Source organism: Mobula birostris, chromosome 6 (assembly GCF_030028105.1).
Source record: "Mobula birostris isolate sMobBir1 chromosome 6, sMobBir1.hap1, whole genome shotgun sequence".
In the NCBI taxonomy this organism is placed as follows: Eukaryota; Metazoa; Chordata; class Chondrichthyes; order Myliobatiformes; family Myliobatidae; genus Mobula; species Mobula birostris.
Genome location: NC_092375.1, coordinates 149,349,492 through 149,371,755, shown reverse-complemented (window position 1 = coordinate 149,371,755; position 22,264 = coordinate 149,349,492). Strand labels below are relative to the sequence as shown.

Genomic DNA, 22,264 nt, shown 5'->3' with positions numbered 1-22,264 from the left:
TTTAATCCTGTTTGCACAGACTGATGGCATGGCAGTGAAACTTATCCTTGGGTCTTAGCTAAATTTAATTTCCTTTCAGAAGCTGCAATTATCCCAGTGGAATCCCCTCCCCCATCTCCATGCTGCTTTAAGAACAGCTCCATATGCCGTGGCCCACAAAACGGAATGTTCCCATCACAAGTTCAGGATTGTTTGATCCGTTTGTAATTTTGTGACTGATTTTTTTTTTGTGTGTGTGCTGTGGCTCTTCCCTTCCCGGACCTGTGATTCCTCACCTGTTCTTATGCTGAAGTACAAATGGAACGTCTCCTTTCCAGCTAGAGTTTTGATTTTACATTTCAATTCAATGATCGGAGATTGAGTTAGCTCCACTGCTGTGAGTGATACCTAAAGATGGGCGTGAGCTATGATTATCTGAATCAGTAATATATAATTAGAAGGAAGCCCTTTGCTTTTCTTGCCTTCAGTATATACTCACTCAGAGTTTACACATTCCTCCTTAGCTGTGTTATTCATTTTGTTCCCTGAATCTGACCTGAAATCTCCAGCAGTCTACAGAATGTAGCATAGCTTTGGAACTTGATTCCTAGGAGTACTGGCTACAGAGCTATGCAAGAGAGCTTGCCCTCGGCCAGCAGGAAGTAGGTGTTCATCACAAAATGCTGGAGGAACTCAGCAGGCCAGGCAGCATCTATGGAAAAGAGTACAGTTGATGTTTCAGGCTGAGATTCTTCGACTGTAATCTTCTCCATAGATGCTGCCTGGCCTGCTGAGATCCCCCACCATTTTCTGGATGTTGCTTGGATTTCCAGCATCTGCAGATTGCCTCTTTGAAGTTGATGTTAATCAATGTGTGCACACACCAATAGTAGGACTATATTTCCTCCAATCAAAGCATCTGGCCCATGGCCTGACGTGGGTCAAAGTCATCACACTGGATACTCCCAGATATGGTCCTGACAGTGAGATACAGTGGACAACTAAGCGGTAACAGCTTAGCCCAACCTTATTGCCACCTAGTATGCCAGGACGTTCACTTCCAGATAGAGTAATAGATCACCAATCTGTAACACTATGCACAGGAAAAAAAATCTTCAGTGCTTTATAAAAAAACTCAGGGCTCTTCTGAGAAAGTATTAGGACAGGCAACTGTAAGTTTGGTCAAACCATGAGCAAGGCGAAATATGAAAAGGTGGAATGGCTGAAGCCAAAGGGAGTGCAGAGAGAGTGAAATGGGATAACACATGACTAATGAGTGTTTGATGGTTAGTGTTAACTCAATTGAGTCTGATTTTGGTCCTCATAGTTCCAGAACTCTTGGAAACACCAAAATGCTGGATGTTGTAAGGATGGTGAAGGTGATAGACAGAATAGAACACAAACATAGGTCAGTTTTAGGTCCATGGCATGAGGATAACTCCTTTGAACACTCTCTCTTCTGAGACCAGACATCTCAGCGTGGAAATCAGTTGTAAAGTGAGTCAATGACAAATTGCCTCCCTACCAACATTGTTCCACCATGTCACAACTGAGGACGTGGAAGAAGAATGTTTCTAGCAGAATTACTTTCAAATTTTGTTGAGTTTTCGTCAACAAGCACTGCTTTTGTAAAGCAACCAACTTAATCCTGTCTTTGCTAATTGTATAGCCGTATGAGTTTTGTTCATAGTTTAGAAGCTACATTGTCTCTATGCATCCAAGGGCCAAGAGAAAGGGCAGAGGGTTTTGAAATTGACAAATATTTCTCCTCATGGAGCCCAAGAGGGCTGATTTGTCTCTCACAGTATCCAAGTCCTTGAATTGGACCTAGGACTTGGCAAATTGTCTGATCACTAACTAAAACTGCATTAAATAGATAATATTTGACGAGAGTGGGGCAAACTGCTGATGCAAAGTGCTTTGAAATAAGTGATACCAGATTATAGAGACAACTTCCAGGCTGTCCCTGGGTAATGAATGGGCTCTGTTTATACAAAAGTCCATAAGCCAATTTTGTCCATATGTTGGAAAATACACAAAAGGCACTAGATACGGCAAATATACCTAGAAGTAATGTAATAAATGGAATCAAAATCACATAAGATTGATAAGAAAGAATAATTACCACAAGCAGAGAGAGAGGGGAATGTCAGCTGTTTATTCCCTCCCTGGATGCTGCTTGGTTTGCTGAGTTCCTCCAGCATTCTGAGTGTGTTGCTCAAGATTTACAGCCTCTGCAGAACCTCACATGGTTAGAACTAGTTCTATTGCTTGTAGGAACAAATATATGTATGGATACATGTTGGACTTTTAAATTTAATCATATGAAGGGAACTTGATCATACATAGGGTTCTACAATAGACAGGTGTTTTAACCATAGGCAGCCTTTACAGTAATTCCTGCACGACTACAGCATCATTGTATTTACATACTATCTAAACAAAACATCCCAGAGGCTTCACACAGGGGTGCTATTGCATAAAATTGCCACTGAAGCATAGCAGATGACATTAAGATTGGTGACTGAAGTTTAGTATATGATATAGGTTTTAATGAGCATGTGAAACTGCTTTGCTGTCTCTGAGAGATTTCTGGGAGGCAGTGAGCACTGGCATCAAAGCGAGAAGGCTGCGGAGGGTGGTGGAAGCCGATGTTTGACTCCATTTTGCCAAGTAAAATTTCCATTATCGTGCGGGGAAAGGGGTATTTAGGGGACCGATGTCCTTGTTGCATTTCATGCGGGGATGGGGTTGATGATCGAGGTGTCGTTCTTTTTTTGTCTTTGTTTCATGGCTATCTGGAGAAGAAGAATCTCAGAGTTGGATCCTTTGATAAGAAATGAACCCTTGAATCCTTTTTGAGGAAGCAAGAGGTAGGGAGACTTACTTCAGAGTTTAGTTTTCTATGGTTAAAAGCTTGTCACCAGTGGTGGAGTGACTTAAATTAATAATGATGAGTGGGGGAGCTCAGAGAGCTGGTAGGATGGTCAAACTGAAAGAGGTAATAAGACATAAGATCATAAAACCATAAGACATAGGAGCAGAATTAGGTCATCTGGCCATTGAGTCTGCTCTGCCATTCAATCATGGCTAATCCTTTTTTTTTATCTCCTCCTCGACCCCAATTCCCAGCCTTCTCCCCAAACCTTTGAAGCCATGTCCAATCAAGAACCTATCAATCCTTGCCTTAAATAACCCAACGACCTGCCCTCCACAGCTGCATGTGGCAACAAGTTCCACAAATTCACCGTCCTTTGGGTAAAGAAATTTCTCCACATCTCTGTTTTGAAAGGGCGGCCCTCTATCCTGAGGCTGTGCCCTCTTGTCCTGGACTCTCCCACCATGGGAAACATCCTTTCCACATCTACTTTGCCTAGGCCTTTTTAGACCCAGAGCCATCAAACATTCCTCGTATGATAACCCTTTCATTCCTGAAAACATCCTTGTGGACATCCTCTGGATCCTCTTCAATGCCAGCACATCTTTTCTAAGATGAAGGGCCCAAAACTGTTCACAATACTCAAGGTGAAGCCTCAGCAGTGCCTTATAAAGCTTCAGCATCACATCCCTGCTCTTGTATTCCAGACCTATTGAAATGAATGCTAACATGGCATTTGCCTTCCTCATCACCAACTCAGCCTGCAAGTTAACCTTCAGGGTGTTCTGCACAAGAACTCCCGAGTCCCTCTGCAACTCAGATTTTTGGATTTTCTCCCCGTTTTGAAAATAGTCTGCACAGTTATTTCTACTACCAAATGGTATAACCATGCATTTTCTAACAATGTATTTCATTTGCCACTTTCTTGCCCATTCTCCTAATCTGTCTAAGTCCTTTTGCATCTTACCTATTTCCTCAACACGACCTGCCCCTCCACCAATCTTCGTACCATCTGCAAACTTGGTAACAAAGCCATCTATTCCATCACCTAAATCATTTATATACAGCATAAAAAGAAGTGGTCCCAATACCAACCCCTGCGGAACACCACTAGCCACTGGCTGCCAACCAGAATAGGATCTTTTTATTCCCACTCGCTGTCTCCTACCAATCAGCCAATGCTCTGACCATGTCAGTAACTTTCCCGTAATACTATGGTAAAGGTAAGCAGCCTCATGTGTGGCACCTTGTCAAAGGTCTTCCGAAAATCCAAATATACAACATCCACTGCATTTATCTATCCTACTTGTAATCTCCTCAAAGAATTCCAACAGGTTCATCAGGCAGGATTTTCCCTGAAAGAAACCATGTTGACTTTGCACTATCTTGTCCTGTGTCATGAAGTACTCCATCACCTCATCCTTAACAATTGACTCTAACATCTTCCCAACCACTGAGGTCAGGCTAACTGGTCTATAATTTCCTTTCTGCTGCCTTCCTCGTTTCTTAAAGAGTGGAGTAACATTTGCAATTTTCCAGTCCTCTGGCACCATGCCAAAGTCCAGTGATTTTTGAAAGATCATTTCTAATGCCACCACAATCTCTAATGCTACCTCTTTCAGAACCCTAGGGTACAGTTCCTCTGGTCCGGGTGACTTATGAACCTTTAGGCCTTTCAGCTTTTTGAGCACCTTCTCTCTTGTAACAGTAACTGCACCCACTTCTCTTCCTTCACACACCACAACATCAGGCATACTGCTAGTGTCTTGCACAGTGAAGACTGATGCAAAATACTCATTTAGTTCATCAGCCATCTCCTTGTCCCTGTTATTATTTCTCCTGCCTCATTTTCTAGCGGTGCAATATCCACTCGCATTTCTCTTTTATTTTTAACATACTTGAAAAAACTTTTACTATCCACTTCGACATTATTTGCTAGCTTACTTTCATATTTCATCCGTTCCCTTCTAATGTTTCTTTTAGTTGCTCTCTGCAGGTTTTTAAAAACATCACAATCTTCTATCTTCCCACTAATTTTTGCTTTGTTGTATGCCCTTTCTTTTGCTTTTACAATAGCTTTGACTTCCTTTGAGAGCCACGGTTGTACTATCTTACCATTTGAGTATTTCTTCATTTTTGGAATACACGTGTCCTGCAACTTCCTCATTTTTCCCAGAAACATATGCCATTGCTGCTCTGCTGACATCCCTGACAGCAGCTCCTTCCAGTTTACTTTGGCCGACCTCTATCTCATAGCGCTGTAACTTCCCTTACTCCACTGAAATACTGCTACATCAGACTTTGCGTTCTCCCTATCAAATTTCAAGTTGAAAACAATCATATTGTGATCACTGGTTCCTTAGGGTTCTTTTACCTTAAGCTCCCTAATCGCCTCCAGTTCATTGCATAACATCCAATCCAGTATAGCTGATCCCCTAGTAGGCTCAACAACAAACTGCTCTAAAACACTATCTTTTAGGCATTCAACAAACTCAGTCTCTTGAGATCCATTACCCACCTGATTTTCCCAATCGACCTTCATGTTAAAATCTCCCATGACTCCCATAACATTGTCCTTTTGACTCACCTTTTCTATTTCCTGTTGTAACCTGTGGTCTACCTCCCAGCCACTGTTGGGAGGCCTGTATATAACTGCCATCATCGTCCTTTTACCTTTGCAGTTTCTTAACTGAAGCCACAAGAATTCAACATCTTCCGATCCTATGTCACATCTTTCTACTGATTTGATGCCATTCTTTACCAGCAGAGCCACACCAACTCCTCTGCCTACCTTCCTATCCCTCTGATATAACACGTAACCTTAGACATTCAGCTCCCAACTACAACCAACCTTCAGCCATGATTCAATGATGGCCACAACGTCATACTTGGCGATCTGTAATAGTGCAACAAGATCATCCACCTTATTTCTTATACTGCGTGCATTTAGATATAACACCTTGAGTACCGAATTTGCTGTTCTTTCTGATTCTGCATCCCTAATGATTTGATACTCAGCCTGTAGGCTGCAACTAAATCCTATCACCTGCTTGCCCTTCCTGACTATCTGACTGCACATTATCTTTACTTTCTATCATCCGTCATGTCCTGAGTCTCTTCACTCCGGTTCCAATCCCCCTGCCGAGTTAGTTTAAACCCTCCCAACAGCTCTCCCCAACATGAATACCCATTCTGTTCAGTGCTTGTCCATCGCAGCTTTGGCCTGACAACAATCTTGTCACCCTTGTCACCATTAGAGAAATAGCCAGATTGAACATAGAGGTCAGTTATTACAAGGACATCCTAAATTTGGAACTCAATTCTGGAGCTTACTTGATGCTATCTGTGAAATACTCATTAATAAAAGTTATTTAACTGCGTGGTAAGTATTGCTGGGCTTCCCTGCAAGTTCATCATACTGAAATGAACATTGCCAGTTGTTGGTATTTCTTACAGATACGTGGCGAGATGTTACAGCTGTCACAGGTAACTCAGCAGCTGCAGTCTCTGAAGCCACCCCTTGAAGACAAAATATAAGTAGCACTTATATTTTCTGGTTTCTGGGGAATGTTGATACTGAATGAGTGAACCCTGCAATGGCAGGTGTGGGAGGAGGTACGTCTGAGAGACTTGACCGGCTGGTTAAGAATAGTGCTCACAGAAGGCATATTTATCGTACACAAGTGGCATGAAATAGCCCCACTCCTTGCCCCAGAAGCACAACCAGGCAGTACTGGCGGGAGGTGATCGGGTCAATTCGTGAGTGCAGTCATCAAATCCCCACCCTTCGGGAAAGTTTGCAGAATATCTGTGCTCATTCTGATTGCTCGTGTAGATCAAATTAAACATATGTGATGTCTTCTCTCTGTGATTACTTATCCTGTTACAGCCCTGAGCACCAAATTATGGGGTGTAGCAGGGATGGTGTGAGGGAGCTGAGGGCAACCATGAATAATACAACTGCAACATTAACACAACTTCACTGGTGCATTATCAAACAAAAACCTGATAATGGAGCAAGTCAGTAATTTTATTTTTATTCACTTTCAGGATCTGGACATTGCAGACAAGACAAATTTATTGTCCTAGAGGAATCAGTCAATATTTTGGGCCCAGACACATCATCAGTGCAGATGAAGGACCTCGATCCGAAATGACAACTGTTTACTCTTTTCCATAGATGCTGCCTGACCTGCTGAGTTCCTTCAGCATTTTGTGTGTGTTGCTTTGATTTCTAGCATCTGCAGATCTTCTCTTGTTTGAAATTTATTATCATTCCTTTATTGCCCTGAGAAGATGGTGGGGAAATACCTTCTGAACCACTGATGAATCTTCTCTTGTAGTGTGTTTGTACGTGTGTGTCGGGGCAGCGGTGGGGGGGAGTAGGCTGGGGATTTTAGTGACAAAGGTGCAGGGAAGAATTGCAGGATTTAGATTTAATACTAATGAAAGACGTGATGAAAGAAGTTGCTGTTCCCCAGCCCTTGTCCTTCCTTGGCGACTGAGGTTAGAGGTTTGGGAGATGCTGCCAGAATAGCCACAATGCATTTTGTGGATGGTACACGCTGTGTGCCGGCAGCGGTGGGAACTTATGCTTAAAGTGATAGATGGTGCCAGGGTGGAGGCTACTTTCTCCTCATTTCCAGGAAGGTGGTGGCACGTTTGAACACAGTGGCCTCTTGGGGTCCAACCAAAGGTGCACTCCTCTTTTTAAAATAGGTTTTGTGTGATGGTAAGACTATACTGTACTCCAAGATCAACCGGTTCAGCTGGCCTACCACAGCAATGGTGTGTTTGTTGTTTGGAGCTGCTGCCCGGGGTGTCAAAGGAGCCAGTGGATGAGTCAGAGAAGGAGAAGCTGACGCTCGGCCTGAAGAAGGAGAAGCCAGCAAACGCATTGGAGAACGAGTAGCCGGCGACCAGATGGGAGAAGGAGAAACCAGCAGCCAGCTGGGAGGAGAAGTCGGCGGTCAGGCTGGAGAAGGTTGGGAGGAGTAGACTGTGCTGCTGCCCGCTACTCAAAGACATCGTGGTTGGTGCACAAAAGCAGTGTTCAGTGTAACCATGAGTGACTGTCTTGGACCTTTCTCTTGCAATCACAAGACCCTGTCGAACACTGATAATGTGAGATGCTGCAGGCCTGTTTCCTTGTTTGGTAGAGAGACTGGTGACGACGCAGTCGTGTGGCCTCAGTTGTAGCAAGCTTGCCTGCTGCTGCAGCCCGGGTGAGACAATGCTGGAGGCAGTGCAGCATGGAGTCTGTGCTCATTTCGGAGTTGGTCTCTCCCATCAGTGCTGCTCTCCAGTGTTCGACCGGAAGGACAGGCTGGATCGCCAGGAGCTGTACCGTCAAGTTGCATGTTGCTCTGGGATTTGGACTATACATGTGTTCTCTTGTGTAACATTTTTTTTTCTCTGTCTTGCTATTTTGAATGTATATTATGCATCTGGGACCCAGAGGAATGCTGTCTCTTTTGACTGTATCCATGTATGGTCTGAATGATAATTAAACTTGATTTGATTATGTCAATTTCTTGTGCGGCTGTTGGTGCTGCAATTATCTGGACAAGTGGAAAGCAATCCGTTACAGTTCTGATTTGTAGGTGGTAAATGACAGAACGGCTTTGGAGTGTCAGGAAGTGAGTCATTGGCTGCATTACCTTGCCTCTGAACCGTTCTTATAGCCACAGGAATTATGTGGTTGGGGTAGATAAATGACTGCCGCTCCCCCCTCCCCCCAAAAGGCACTGATGGCGAGGGGATCTGTGATCAAAATGGCATTGAATGTAGAGGGTAGATTATTAGATGCTCTCTGTTTGCCTTAGCCATTGTCTAACAATTCTGTGACACTAGTATTACTTTCCATTTATCAGGCCATTCCTGAATCTTCTCTTGGCCTCGCTGTATGCATTTATGGGCTTCTTTGTGACTGAAAATTTGCAAATGGAAGTTGGGTGCCCATGGTTGTGCCTTGAACATCACCCAGAGGAACTTCTGCCGTGATCTCCTGAGACAGAGATGATCAATCTCCAATAACCATAACCATTTCCTTTTGCCCAAAGTTTGACTCTGGTGATGCCCATTGACTTCAAATACTGGCACCTTGATGTCACATTGGTCAAATGCTGCCTTGGTGTCAAGAACAGCCATTCTCACCTCACCTTTAGAGTTCAGCTCTTTGGTCCTTATGGTTGCAAATGCTTCCACCTTTTTTTTTAAACACACACACATTTTGGGGCCCTGTTATTGATAAGGATGGGAATGTTCTTGGAACCTCTTTCACCTGTAAGCTGTTTAGTTGCCCACCACCATTCAGGACTAGATGCGGCAGGTCTGAACTGATCTGCTAGTTGTGAAACCATTTATCTCCATCTATTCATGCTGCTTTTGTTTTTTAGCGTGTAATCTAACCTATACTGCAGCTTCACTAGGCTGGTACATCATCATTGGAATGTTCCTCGTCCTGCTCTCAATATGACCTTCTACGCTCTTCTCTAACCCAGGATTGATCCCTGGCTTGATCGTCATGCCAGCGTGAGAGAAATGCCAGGCCAGGAGCTCACAAATGGTGATGGCTGTCATTCCTGATGGTCCACAGTACCTCATGGGTGCCCAGTTTTCAGCTGTTGGACCCATTTTGAGTACTTCCTATTTAACTTATTTGTAGTTTAACACTAAACAATGGATTCTATTCCCAGTGTGACGACAGGATTCTGTCTCTGGAAGGACTAAATGGTGGTCAGATCACAATTCTATCACGGATAAAAGCATTTGCCTCTGGTAGCTTGGTAGGAGTGAGGTCAAGTTGGCTGATCCTTCATGATAGATCACTCACTACCTGCCACAAACCCAGATTAGCCATGCCCAAGATTCATCTAGCTTGACCTGTCGAACCACTTGATGATGACTCTGAAGTTCCCCAGCCACAGCACATTCCATGCTCCCTTCAGCGCTTTTTCCAAGAGTTGTTCAACATGAGGGAGCACTGATTCATCAGTCAAGAGAGAACGGTAGGCAGAGATCAGGAGGTTTTCTTGTCTGTGTTTGACCAATATTGGTGCAAACAAGCAAAATCTTGTTCAAACTAAACTGGTATGATCTGGTTTAAAAGAGGAAAGAGTGATGGAGAAGCAACGAGGTTAAACAGGGAATTCCTGAGAACATTCAGAAAACCATTGCACCAGCTAGCAGTTTCAGGACATCAGCACAAGAGACGAGGATTGTTTTGCATTTACAGCATTGCTTTCCTTCAATCAGGGACTGAAACATTATTTCACAGCCATTTTATTACTGTTGGGCATGATTAATGTTGACATTCTGAAAATTCCATGGGCAACTTCTGAGCAACAGAACGGACAACATTTAAAGAAATAAGATAATCTGTTGATCTCTTCAATAACCACACCCAGGATCTCCAAGTGAACCAAGCAAAGGAAAGCACCACACCCTCAAGATAACGACATAAAGAAAACTATCAACATTATACCCCAGGAAGCTAATGCCTCAAAGACAATGCCAAAATTGAAAGAAAATATCAACATTGGATCCCAGGAAGCGGGACATCTGAATGTAACAATGTACGAGGTCCTCAAAGACAATCATCTCCCGATGTCCTGAAGAAAATCATATTTCTTCAGAGTGTATCTCCAACAATGCTAGGTATTCCAACAAACTTTATACAAGCAAGGGCTAGCACCTTCCAGTGAGCCTTACAACAGAACAACATACAAAAAATGCTGGAGCAATTCAGCAGGTCCTGTTGAAACTTCTCAGCCCAAATGTCAACGGTTCATTCCCCTCCTTAGATGCTGCTTGACCTGCTGAGTTTTTTTCCAGCATTTTGTGCATACCGCTCAAGTTTTTCAGCATGGGCAGAATCTCTTGTGTCAACCTTATCACGGAAATGAACAGGATTTACAGAGTGTTATTAGTCAGATGTGTGACTTGTTTCACACATACCATATTGTCCGTAAAAATTCGTGATGAAGCTACGTAAGTCATCCTTTGGGGTTTGACAATCCACACCCATGACTACCACAACTGACTCCTGGCTGCACGCTGCCCTTCCCTGCCACAGTACACAAAGGTCCAGTGAAACACAAGAAAGGCATCAATCACTTAAGTTTGGAAGATATTCATATTTATTTTCTGCATCAGATTGTATCAGATGTGCCGTCTGATGAGTACTGTGAGTTGACTTATGAATACAGAACACATACATGTATGGTGTAAGATCTTGTATTACGTGCTTCATTCACCCAAGAACCTGGCCCAAAACTGCAATCTACATCCATCACGTTACCCACAAAGAAAGCCTTATCCATGGGAATGATTTTTTCCCTTTTTTGTTGTTTTTTCTGTTTTTTCCCTGTATTTTCCTTTTGGATTTCAAACAGCAGTGGTTGTGTAATTTCCTCTTGTTTTCTAGTGACAAGAGGATAAGCTCAGACACAGCCTCATCAGGATTTTTCACTGTTGTGATGAAACTCTTAATACTTGGGGAATAAAGATAAGTTATGGGGGTTTCACTACGGCAGTATGTGGACTGCAAGTTTTCTCTTCTTTCTCTCACTCTTTTGTGTATAATTGGCATAATCTTCACACACTGGAGGTCAGGACTCTCTGGTAGAAAGGAGAAAGGAGGGAGATTGCAACATCCAGTGGAACATCACATAAATCAATTTGGTTTCAGGACTTTTTTCTGAAAGGCACTGGGGTTTCAACAAGAAATTTAGATGCGATTCCAACTGAATTTGCTAAACAGTTGTCAAACAGTTCTCTCAAATCTAGTGCTGACGGCAGTGAGGCATACTACCAACAGGAGACAAAGGGATGCCAGTTGCATCTTCAAGTAATCAACAAAAATATTGGGTGTTGCCAAAACAATTCAATAAGTGCATTTAAAACCCTGGAGGGATCATCACAAGATTGGATTTATTCAAATTGTGGAGAGAAGGTGTTGTGCAATTGAAGACAAAGACTTCAGCCTGGTGTAGACTCTGTGTGCATTTTGTTTTCAGGCAGAGCTGCCGTACTGTGAGTGAAATTCCCTTCTTATTTTATTTGTCCCAAAATCGCGGGCGTGGTAATAGTTAAGAAATTATTTATATATGCATGAGACAAATGAAGGGTGAGGGCTGTACATTTTCTCCTTCAACAGACATGAGTCGCTAAACCCATTTGGTAAAAATGAAATGTGACCCTTAACTAATAATGCACCAGGAGTACACTGATTGAAAAAAGATAAGAGGGGAAAAGAAATGAGATAAAGGGGATAATGTGCTGAAAACCACAATTAAAAGCAGCTGGGAGCCATGTGTGAAATGCCCGCAGGGAAGGAAGTAAGATATTGAATGATTACATTTAGGGAAGTTGTAATATGTACTGGAATTGTGTCAGTGATCTGGATTACTTTTCATACGAAGTGGGTTACCATGGAATTTTATATATGAAATAAGGAACAATCAGCGGGTGGCTTCCAATTTTATTTTGCAGGTGGGGTTGTTCTCTCTTAAAGGAGATTTCAAAGTGATGAGTGCTGAACTTCAAATTAAATTCAGGTGGCTTCTTGCTTTAAACTTGGATGGGGGGAGAGTTGGGGGGGGTACTATCATAAAACATTTTCAATATGACTCCCATAACCCAGCCTCACGTGTTCCTGCCACATGTGTGGTCTGGTTGGTTGGTGGTGGTTCATGATTGGTGCAGTTTCACTTCTAACAGTTGCATGGTTTAACCCACTCAAACCTCGTTTGTGGCTCAATTAAAATCTAAAAGTTACAATCATTGGATTGTTTATGTTTAATCCTTTCTAATGAATCTGGTGTAAATAGAATACATTTCCATAAGAAATGTAAATGACTATTTCATTTTGACATGGGATTGATTTGGATTTATGCCACAGCCCTTGTAATGCAAGAGAACCAAGTACATTACATGACGTTTGAGTGTTTATTTCGAGTGAATCTTGAGTCTTTACCATCATCCATTTTATGCTTCTTTTTTGCAAATCTAGGCAAGTGTTAATATATTTTTTAGATCTGTCATTGCCCCAAATGTGTTAGAATGGAGCATCTCATGGCTTGCTGTGCCAGAGCCATTGCATTATAGCAGTGAAGAAGGATATTTGACTCAAGAGTACATGTCAGCTTTTTCTCAACAAATTCAATCAATCCTATTCACCATTTCCTCCATTGCCTTAAATATTTATCTAATTTCCCTTTGAAAAAGTACTTGCAATCAAGGTGTTCCAGATGAAGACTATGTGCTGCTTAACAAACCTTATCCTCAACACTGCACTCTTTAAATCTGTATTGCGGGCCCTCGGCCTTTCTTGTCTCCATTCAACTCATCTAAACTTGCTAAGGTATTGTCCACTATAACAAATAATCTCAACTTCCATTGACCCAAAAAGAATAATTGACGTCAACCATGGTATTTTTCTAGGAGAACTTTGTTGTATTCCTAAAGTGCTAGCTGGCCAAGGCCTAACAATGCTTTTATAAAGTTTAAATATAACCTCTTTGCTTTTGTGAACTATGCCTACATATATGCAGCTATAACTACTTCTTCAACCTCTCACCCATCTTCAATGACTATGCAAGTGTACAACCAGATCCCAGTGCTCCTGCACTCCTCCAGAATTGTCCCATTTAGTGCAGGCTGTCCCTCTTCCTCCTTCCTATAAAATAGACCATTTCTCTTCTTTAGCTTTCACCCGCCATGTGCCCATACATCTCATCATTTTGAAGACTAACACTATCTTCCATATTGTTTACTACACTTCCAACCTTCGGGCCATGAGCAAATTTGGAAAATATTACCTCACTGATCTATCGATATATAATCAAAAGCACTGACTCCTGGGAATGTCATGATCTATCTCTCTCTAGCCTGAAAAGTATTTCAGCTTTGCTCTTTGCCTCCATGAGTGCATAACCTGACTGGTCCCTAATCTGTCCTTCCTCTTCCCTTTGTGCCTGTTCGCCATTTAGATCAAAACATGAAGGAATCCCTTTTGTATTTACTGTACTGGGAGAGTGCTTTATGTCCGTAACCCAGCCTCTTATCCATGCTGCCGACAATTGTTTTTCATAGGTTTTAATTTTTTTTTAAACTAGCTCTTTACAGGATAGTGCTTTTATATGGCAACTACTACATAAGCTTAAGTAATATTCTCTGTTACCTTGTTGGGAAGCTCAATCAGAAAAAACAACTTGCCTTGAACAACTGCCCTCTTCTTCTCCTCACCTGTCCATAAAACTCCTCTGGAGCCTCTCCTCCTTACATGATCCACTCTCCTTTCCTATCATATTCCTTCAGCCCTTCGCCTCTTCCACTGTCACTTCCTAAATTCTTACTTCATTCTCCCCATTCACCCACCTTCCCGTCTCACCTGGTTTCACTTATCATCTGCCAGCTTGAACTCCTTCTCCTCTCTTCACCGTCTTACTCTGGCTTCTGCTCCTTTCCTTTCCAGTCCTGATGGAAAGACTCAGCCCAAGACATCAACTGTTTACTACCCTCCATAGATGCTGCCTGACCTGTTCAGTTTCTCCAGCATTTTGCTTATTGCTCTTGATTTACAGCATCTGCAGAATTCCGTGTGTTATTGTTGTTTATCATTTTTACTAATGTAGACTTCTCTAAGAGACTGTACTTTCCCTGAAGATTGTTTAGAAATGCTTCCCCATTCCTGGAGTTAAACTGGCAGATAAATAGTTGCTGAGTTTTTTTCTCGCACCTCACTTTGAAGAAGGATCCAATATATGTCATTGTCTGGTCTCCTGCTACAATTCCTGCTTCTTGGAAAGACTGGGAGGCCTTAGTTAACCACACTTTAATTTCCACGCAGTTCTCAAATGATGTAGAATGTATCATACCCAGACCAGATGACATCCGCTTTTCACATAGACAGTCATTCCAATATTTCATCTGCCCCATCTATTTCCTATGCCTCCCTTCTTTATTAAATGTGGCACCATTCCATTCCTTGGTAAATACAGTACAAATATAAAATAAGTATTTCTGCTTTACCCTCCTGATCAGTTCTCTCCTCTTCGTAACCTCTCATTGTGAGGATATTTACAGAGGATTCCATTTTGTCTTAGCTAACAGTATGTTGTGATGCATCCTGCTTGTCCTTCTTGTTTCTATTTTGCTTCCCCTCTAACTTTTCTGGATTTGTTAATTTTATACTTTCCTGCAGTCCTCAGCTCAAAAAATTATTTGCACTGGAAGTATGCACAAATAGTGGATTAAGGGGTTCGGAGACTTTGGGTTCATAACAAGGCCAAAAGAGAGTGAATAGATGGAGGATATCTAATGACAAAAGATAGGATGCACAGTTATTCCAAAAGTGACAATAACTGAATAATTCAAATAACAGGAGTGTGAGTCAATTGTATCTGAAATTGTCAGAAGCAATGTCATCATAGAATAGCACCAGAGATTACCTGGTTCACTACACACAAGTCTGTATCATGCTGTTTATTACTAAATATTTTCTTTAATATATAGCTGGATTAAATAATGAAATTTTTAAAAATGTTAATTTTATTAATTTGATGTTGTTGTATGCTGGCTGATTGAAAGTGCAAAAGATGTTCCAAAGCTGCTGACATTGCATTTGTATTTCAAATGCCATTTGTGATGACCAGTACATTTGACTTAAAAGATAATTTAAGTTACATTTTCAGTTATAGACATAAATATTTTAGTAACTATTTTAGTAAATATTTTAGAGTTTAGCTTTATTTGCGACTGAAGACCTTTAGTAACTTTCTGTGGAGTTTTGTTTCGTTTGAGACCTCATGTCAGACAGAGGAGCAGGGTGCCTATGAGGAAGAAGGAAACTGCTCTTTGAGGTGGATGCAAAAGATTTCACTGCACTGGTGCGATGGAGAGCAGGTGCAATCCCCCCGCTGTCTTGGAAAACATTTACACATCTCCCCTACCCAACAACATCACAAAAGAAGGCAATTCCTGACCAGGCTGATTCCTGTCCTATCTTGCTGTGCACACATTGCCTGTCAGTTTTTATCCTTACAGTGACTATGCTTCAGACAGTAGTGATCTGGTTGTTAAATGCTTCAGGATGTTCAGGGGCTTTGAAGACAATGATGGAAATGCAAATTATAGGATTGTAGAGCCACACAGCACAGAAGCAGACCAATCAATCCACTCTATTCATGCTAGCCTCCGAGTATTCATTCTATTTACCAGTACTTGACTCACAGCTTCCTTGACAGGCAGTTCAAGTGCCTGTCAGGTACTTTTTAAAATGTTGTGAGAATATTTTCCTTCACTTATTCGTCGGGCAGAATGCTTGGTGGCAACCATACCCTGGGTGATTTTTTCCCCTCCAATTCTTTCTATTCATATTAAACCTATGCCCTCTAGTTTTAACTGCCACTGTTATGGAGAAATGTTTCTTCCTATCTACTCATCTATGCCCCTCATTTATTAACGAACTGGATGTGGGGGTAGAAGGCTGGGTTGGCAAGTTTGCAGACGACACAAAGGTTGGTGGTGTTGTAGATAGTGTAGAGGATTTTCAAAGATTGCAGAGAGACATTGATAGGATGCAGAAGTGGGCTGAGAAGTGGCAGATGGAGTTCAACCCGGAGAAGTGTGAGCTGGTACACTTTGGAAGGACAAACTCCAAGGCAGAGTACAAAGTAAATGGCAGGATACTTGGTAGTGTGGAGGAGCAAAGGGATCTGGGGGTACATGTCCACAGATTCCTGGAAGTTGCCTCGCAGGTGGATAGGGTAGTTAAGAAAGCTTATGGGGTGTTAGCTTTCATAAGTCGAGGGATAGAGTTTAAGAGTCGCGATGTAATGATGCAGCTCTATAAAACTCTGGTTAGGCCACACTTGGAGTACTGTGTCCAGCTCTGGTCGTCTCACTATAGGAAGGATGTGGAAGCATTGGAAAGGGTACAGAGGAGATTTACCAGGATGCTGCCTGGTTTAGAAAGTATGCATTATGATCAGAGATTAAGGGAGCTAGGGCTTTACTCTTTGGAGAGAAGGAGGATGAGAGGAGACATGATAGAGGTGTACAAGATAATAAGAGGAATAGATAGAGTGGATAGCCAGCGCCTCTTCCCCAGGGCATCACTGCTCAATACAAGAGGACATGGCTTTAAGGTAAGGGGTGGGAAGTTCAAGGAGGGTATTAGAGGAAGGTTTTTTACTCACGAGAGTGGTTGGTACGTGGAATGCACTGCCTGAGTCAGTGGTGGAGGGAGATACACTAGTGAAGTTTAAGAGACTACTATACAGGTATATGGAGGAATCTAAGGTGGGGGCTTATATGGGAGGCAGGGTTTGAGGGTCGGCACAACATTGTGGGCCGAAGGGCCTGTACTGTGCTGTACTATTCTATGTTCTATAATTACATATACTCCATCACATCCCCTTTCAGCCTTCTCCATTCCAAGAGAAAGACAGCCTATCCAACCTCTACTCAAAACTGACATGCCCCATCCCAGGCAACATGTGAATCCCCTTTGCATCCTCTCCAGTGTAAATCTACCCTGCTTATAGTGTGGCAATCAGAACAGCACACAGTATTTCACCTGTGGCCTAACTAGAGTCTTTTATTTCTTCACGACTTCCGCTTGCTAATTTTAAGAGCTATTTTTGCTCTGTGTTTTCAGTGAAGTGACTTTGGTAAGTGGAAGTTAGGAGAACAGACCCAGGACCATCACCTGCATAAGGAATCAACCATTGATTAACAAAATAAAATTACTGCGCGAGTGTTAGAAATGTAACTGGTTTGCCTGAGCCAGCAAAGAACACAATTGTTACTCTCATATATGTGAAATTCTAGATTTCACCATTGCTGTTTGCAGCCTTGTTTTACTGGAACGCTTTGCTAATTTACAGCTGTGCTTTGTAGTCAAGATTCAGGAAGCAGAGCCGTTGCATACTGTATCACACGGTTGTCTGCCTCCATATGAGGTGGGGACCAAGGACACTAACAGTTGTACCCATACTACTTCAAATAAGACTGTCTTTTTCTCTGTCTACTTGTGAGCAATCCATTCATTCACTGATGCAGCTATTGTAATGATTTAAAACCTTAATCTGGTGATTCATTTTTGTTCATTTACAGAGATCCAGCATATCTCGCCAGCCAGCCTCCCCTCCATTGACCCTGTCTACACTTCCTGCTGCCTTGGGGAAGTAGCTAACACAATCAACGATCCCTCCTATCCTATTATTTGCTCTTCTCCCCTCTCCACTGGCCAGAAGATACAAACGTTTGAAAGTGCATAGCACTAGACTCAAGGAGAGCTTCAATCCCACTGTAACTAGATTCTTGAGTGAACCTCTCATACTCTGAAGATAAATTCTTGATTTCCCAGTTTACCACGTTAATGCCCTTGCACTTCATCTGTCTAACTGCACTGCACTTTCTCTGTAGCTGCAACATGATATTCTGCATTTTGTTCCCTTTTTTACCACCTCAACGTATTTGGGTATGGCATGACCTGCCTGAATGGTGTGCAAACAAGCTTTATCATGGTTTCTTACTACACATGATAATGATAATAAACCAATATTCCAATGTGCATTAATGTCAACCCTCTCTTTCCCAACACAAAACGGCTCACCTTTAAGCATCCTCCTTCAGCTGGGAGCGTGGGTGAATGGGTCACTGACTCCCTTATGACCGCTGATCCCAATGGCACTCCATGCTCAGAAGATCTAATGTGGGTTTGCTACAGAAGGAAACAGAAGGCCAGGATTTACCCTTGAGTTGACAACAGCTTCATGAGGAGACCCACCAGGTGGCTGATTGGGAACAGGCAAAATTTAACACTGTCAGCCAGCAGAAGTGGTCCTCTTATCTCAATGTACCTTCAAAGTAAAACCATTACCTGATACATCAGCAATTTCATCGCCTCATCAAACCAGACTTTCACTTCATGCAGAAAAAAGGAAATGGGCTAACGGACAAGGTGTCTGCTTTTGAAGTGCACAATGAATTTAATAAACAGATTTAATAATCCAGGGTTATCATGAGGAATCAATTATGCCAATGATTTGTTGTAATTGACAGTGACAGTGAGAATATTTATATGCTCACCTGTCACCCTTTTTTTCTGTAAAAAGTACTTTCCTTTGTATTCCCTGTGAAAGATATCTTCCACACACCCATCTCACCACTCTTCCTGCTCCAATCAGCAGGTTGCCTGATCTATAGATATATGGTGAAGATATATTGACTGATTGCAGCAAGGCGTGGTATAGAAACACCAATACTCTTGAATGGAAAAGCCTACAGAAGTAGTTGCTATGGCCCAGTCCATCATGGGTAAAGCCCTGGCCTCCATTGAGACATCTACACAGAGTGAAGTCACGAGAAAGCAGCATCCATCATTGAGGATCTCCAACATCCAGGTCATGCTCTCTTCTCCTTGCTGCCATCAGGAAGAAGGTACAGGAGCCTCAGGACCCATACCACCAGCTTCAGGAACAGTTATTACCCGTAACCATCGGGCCCATCAACCAGAGGGGATAACTTCACAAAACCCCATCACTGAGTTGCTCCTACAAACTATGGATTCCCATTCAAGGACTCTTCATGTCAAGTTCTTGATATTTATTGCTTATTTATTTATTTATTTTTCTTAGCTAAAGCTGGTAAAACTTGAGGTATGGGCACATCCAAGATGATCATTTGTCAATTGCTGGGAACTTTTGAACTATTCTAGTGGTGTTTAGTATTGTGGCTTTCTGAAGATTTACATGGATATTACTGTGTTGCCCAAATTGTTTAATGCTATTGTGTAGTGCCTTTGGGGTGGCATCAGTTGTGGATATTACTATCGGAACAATGTATACCTTGTACATGAGATAAAGTCTTTCAGTTTCCTTTTCTAATTCAGCATATTTCCGGCATTTTTCGTTTATTTTCATTTTTCTATAAGTTATGTGTGGTTGGAATGGCTATAATATTAAGTAAGTTGTTCTTGCTTGTTTATCCTATATTATTATATCCAGAGGGTTATTATGGATTGTCCTATTTGTAATGACTGATTGGTCATAATATAATTTGTGATATTCTGACTCTAAAGCTGGATCGGGCTTGTATTTATAGTAAGGTATGATTTCTTTGATGATTTTGTATTTTAAAGCAAGTTTTTGATGAATGATGTTTGCAACTTGATTGAGCTTGTGTAGGTAATCAGATTGTGTTAAACTTCTACAGGATCCTGTAATGTGTTGGGTTGCTTCTGTTTTTTCTTGACATTTTCTACATTTATCATCTTGAATCTGTTGGTCTTTTATTATATATTTTTGATATTTTTTGTGTTAACCACCCGGTCCTGTATTGCCACAAGGAACCGTTCTGTTTTGGGGAAGAGGTCTCCAACTCTGAACTAGGCATTCGACGCTTCCTTGTTGGCATCTAATCTGCTCAGATCATGGAGATATCTTCCATGGAGAGTCATGTTCTTCCATTGGTTGACTTTTTCCTTCAATAATGATAATGTCTTCATTTTTCTGGGTTGTGCTCTCATTTAAGTTTAGTGGTGTATACTTCTTATCAGAATTACATATACGTGCACAGACTGCTGATTCCTGTTTTTGTTGATGAAAATAGATCCATAATATTATTGTCATTATTGTTTTTCTTTTAGTATTTGCAGTTTGTTGTCTTTTGCAGATTGATTGTTTGCCCGTCCTATTAGGTGAGGTCTTTCATTGATTCTGTTTGTGTTTCATGGACTTACTGTGTATGCCTGCAAAAAATGAATCTCAGGGTTGTATATAGGGACATATATGAACCTTGAACGAACCACATATTTCTCCCTCTTTCTCTCACACATCACACACACACACACACACACGAACTTTTTTAAATAGCAGTGAAATTGCTCCTTAGCAAACAGTAACAGAAGAGCTTCATCTGGCTAACTTAGCCAGTCTAGTGAATTCATATTAATAGAGTTAACAATCCAAACTCAAGCTACACCAAATGCTGGAAGCTGAAATAAAAACAAATACTGGAAATACTCAGCAGTTTGAGCAGCATCAATGAAGAGAGAAAAAGTTAATATTCAATATTCTTTTAGTTAAGAAGGTATGTCTTTATAATATTCTATTGTACATCAAATTCACTGTAAAAACTGAGCTAACGCACATTAGGGAAAATTAACTACTGATTGATTCAAAGATTTCCTTATTTCATTAAATTATTATTCATAAAGCTTTACACAGCAAGTTACCGACATAATGTTGTATATTGCTATGTGGCGCACTGGTTGACTGTTACAATCCCAGAGCATGATATTGTTTAACTGGGCACTGGGCAGTAGAAGATGGACTGCAGGATACTGGGACACAAAATACATTTATATGAGTGACCTGTAATAGAATCGCTGCGCGGAGTTACACAGAATGGAAACAGGGCCTTTGTCCAAACAGGTCCACATCAACCTAGTTGTCTACTTGAGCTAGCCCCACCTCCGCACATTTGGCTCATAGCCCCCAAACCTTTCCTATCCATGAAATTACCTAAATATGTTTTAACGTGCAATTGGACAGAAGATCTGCACCAAAGTACAAAGATTGCACACTCAGTGAATAGATGTTATTGCTACATTTAAAGAAATGCTCGCAAATAAACTTCCGTAAAAAATTACTCAGAACTCACTAAGCTTAAGGTCTAACAACATTTGATGTTCCATTTCCAATAGCCCGTGTGCTAATAATAACAGAAACTCCTAATGCTTACTTTAAAAGAGGAAACATAACATTTTAACAAAGAGAAAACTCTTCTAAGAATGGCAAGAGTATTGATATGATGGGAACGCTATTAGCTCCAACTCACACACCGTGCTGACTCGGACATACATCATTCCTTCATTACAACTGTGACAATATCCTGAGAACTGCTATTGAACAGTATAAGAGCACCATCATCACAAACATTGCAGTGCTCCACTGCCTTACAGAAGGTTACTTTATAGAAAGTAAGGACAGAGAATAAATAAGAGCTTGCAACAACACCATACCCGAGAACAAAGCAATCAAAATAAACAGTATTTCTGTAAGAATAGGGTTGGGTTCACATGGATGTGAAATATATTCTAAGATAATATGATTCAATTTACACTCCCACTTTGTAATCTACACTTGCTGAAACAAACTAGTTGCTGGAATACCATGGATATTCGGAGATTGTCAAGACTGAAATAACGTGACATTTTGTTAGGTGAAGGTATTGACTGATATGGAGTGAAATGCATTCATTGTAGCTCAGGCTCTGATCATCCATGGCTGAACTTGGCCAGGAGCTGCTCTGGGGTCAACCTGGCCTACTCCTGTTCAACACTTCAGCAGTACTAGAACATAGAACAACAGTACAGTACCCTTGAAATGCTTT

General features: G+C 41.5%; 1 protein-coding gene across 5 annotated transcripts in view; it reads right to left on the bottom strand.

Annotated features, from left to right (window-relative positions):
* Positions 1-22,264, bottom strand: part of satb2 (SATB homeobox 2) — a 217,770-nt gene that overhangs the window by 5,511 nt on the left and 189,995 nt on the right. For all 5 annotated transcript variants that reach the window (XM_072261606.1, XM_072261603.1, XM_072261608.1 and 2 more), the window contains one exon: positions 18,483-18,590. In XM_072261606.1, the coding sequence (XP_072117707.1) occupies positions 18,483-18,590 (108 nt within the window). The remainder of the gene's footprint in view (positions 1-18,482; positions 18,591-22,264) is intronic.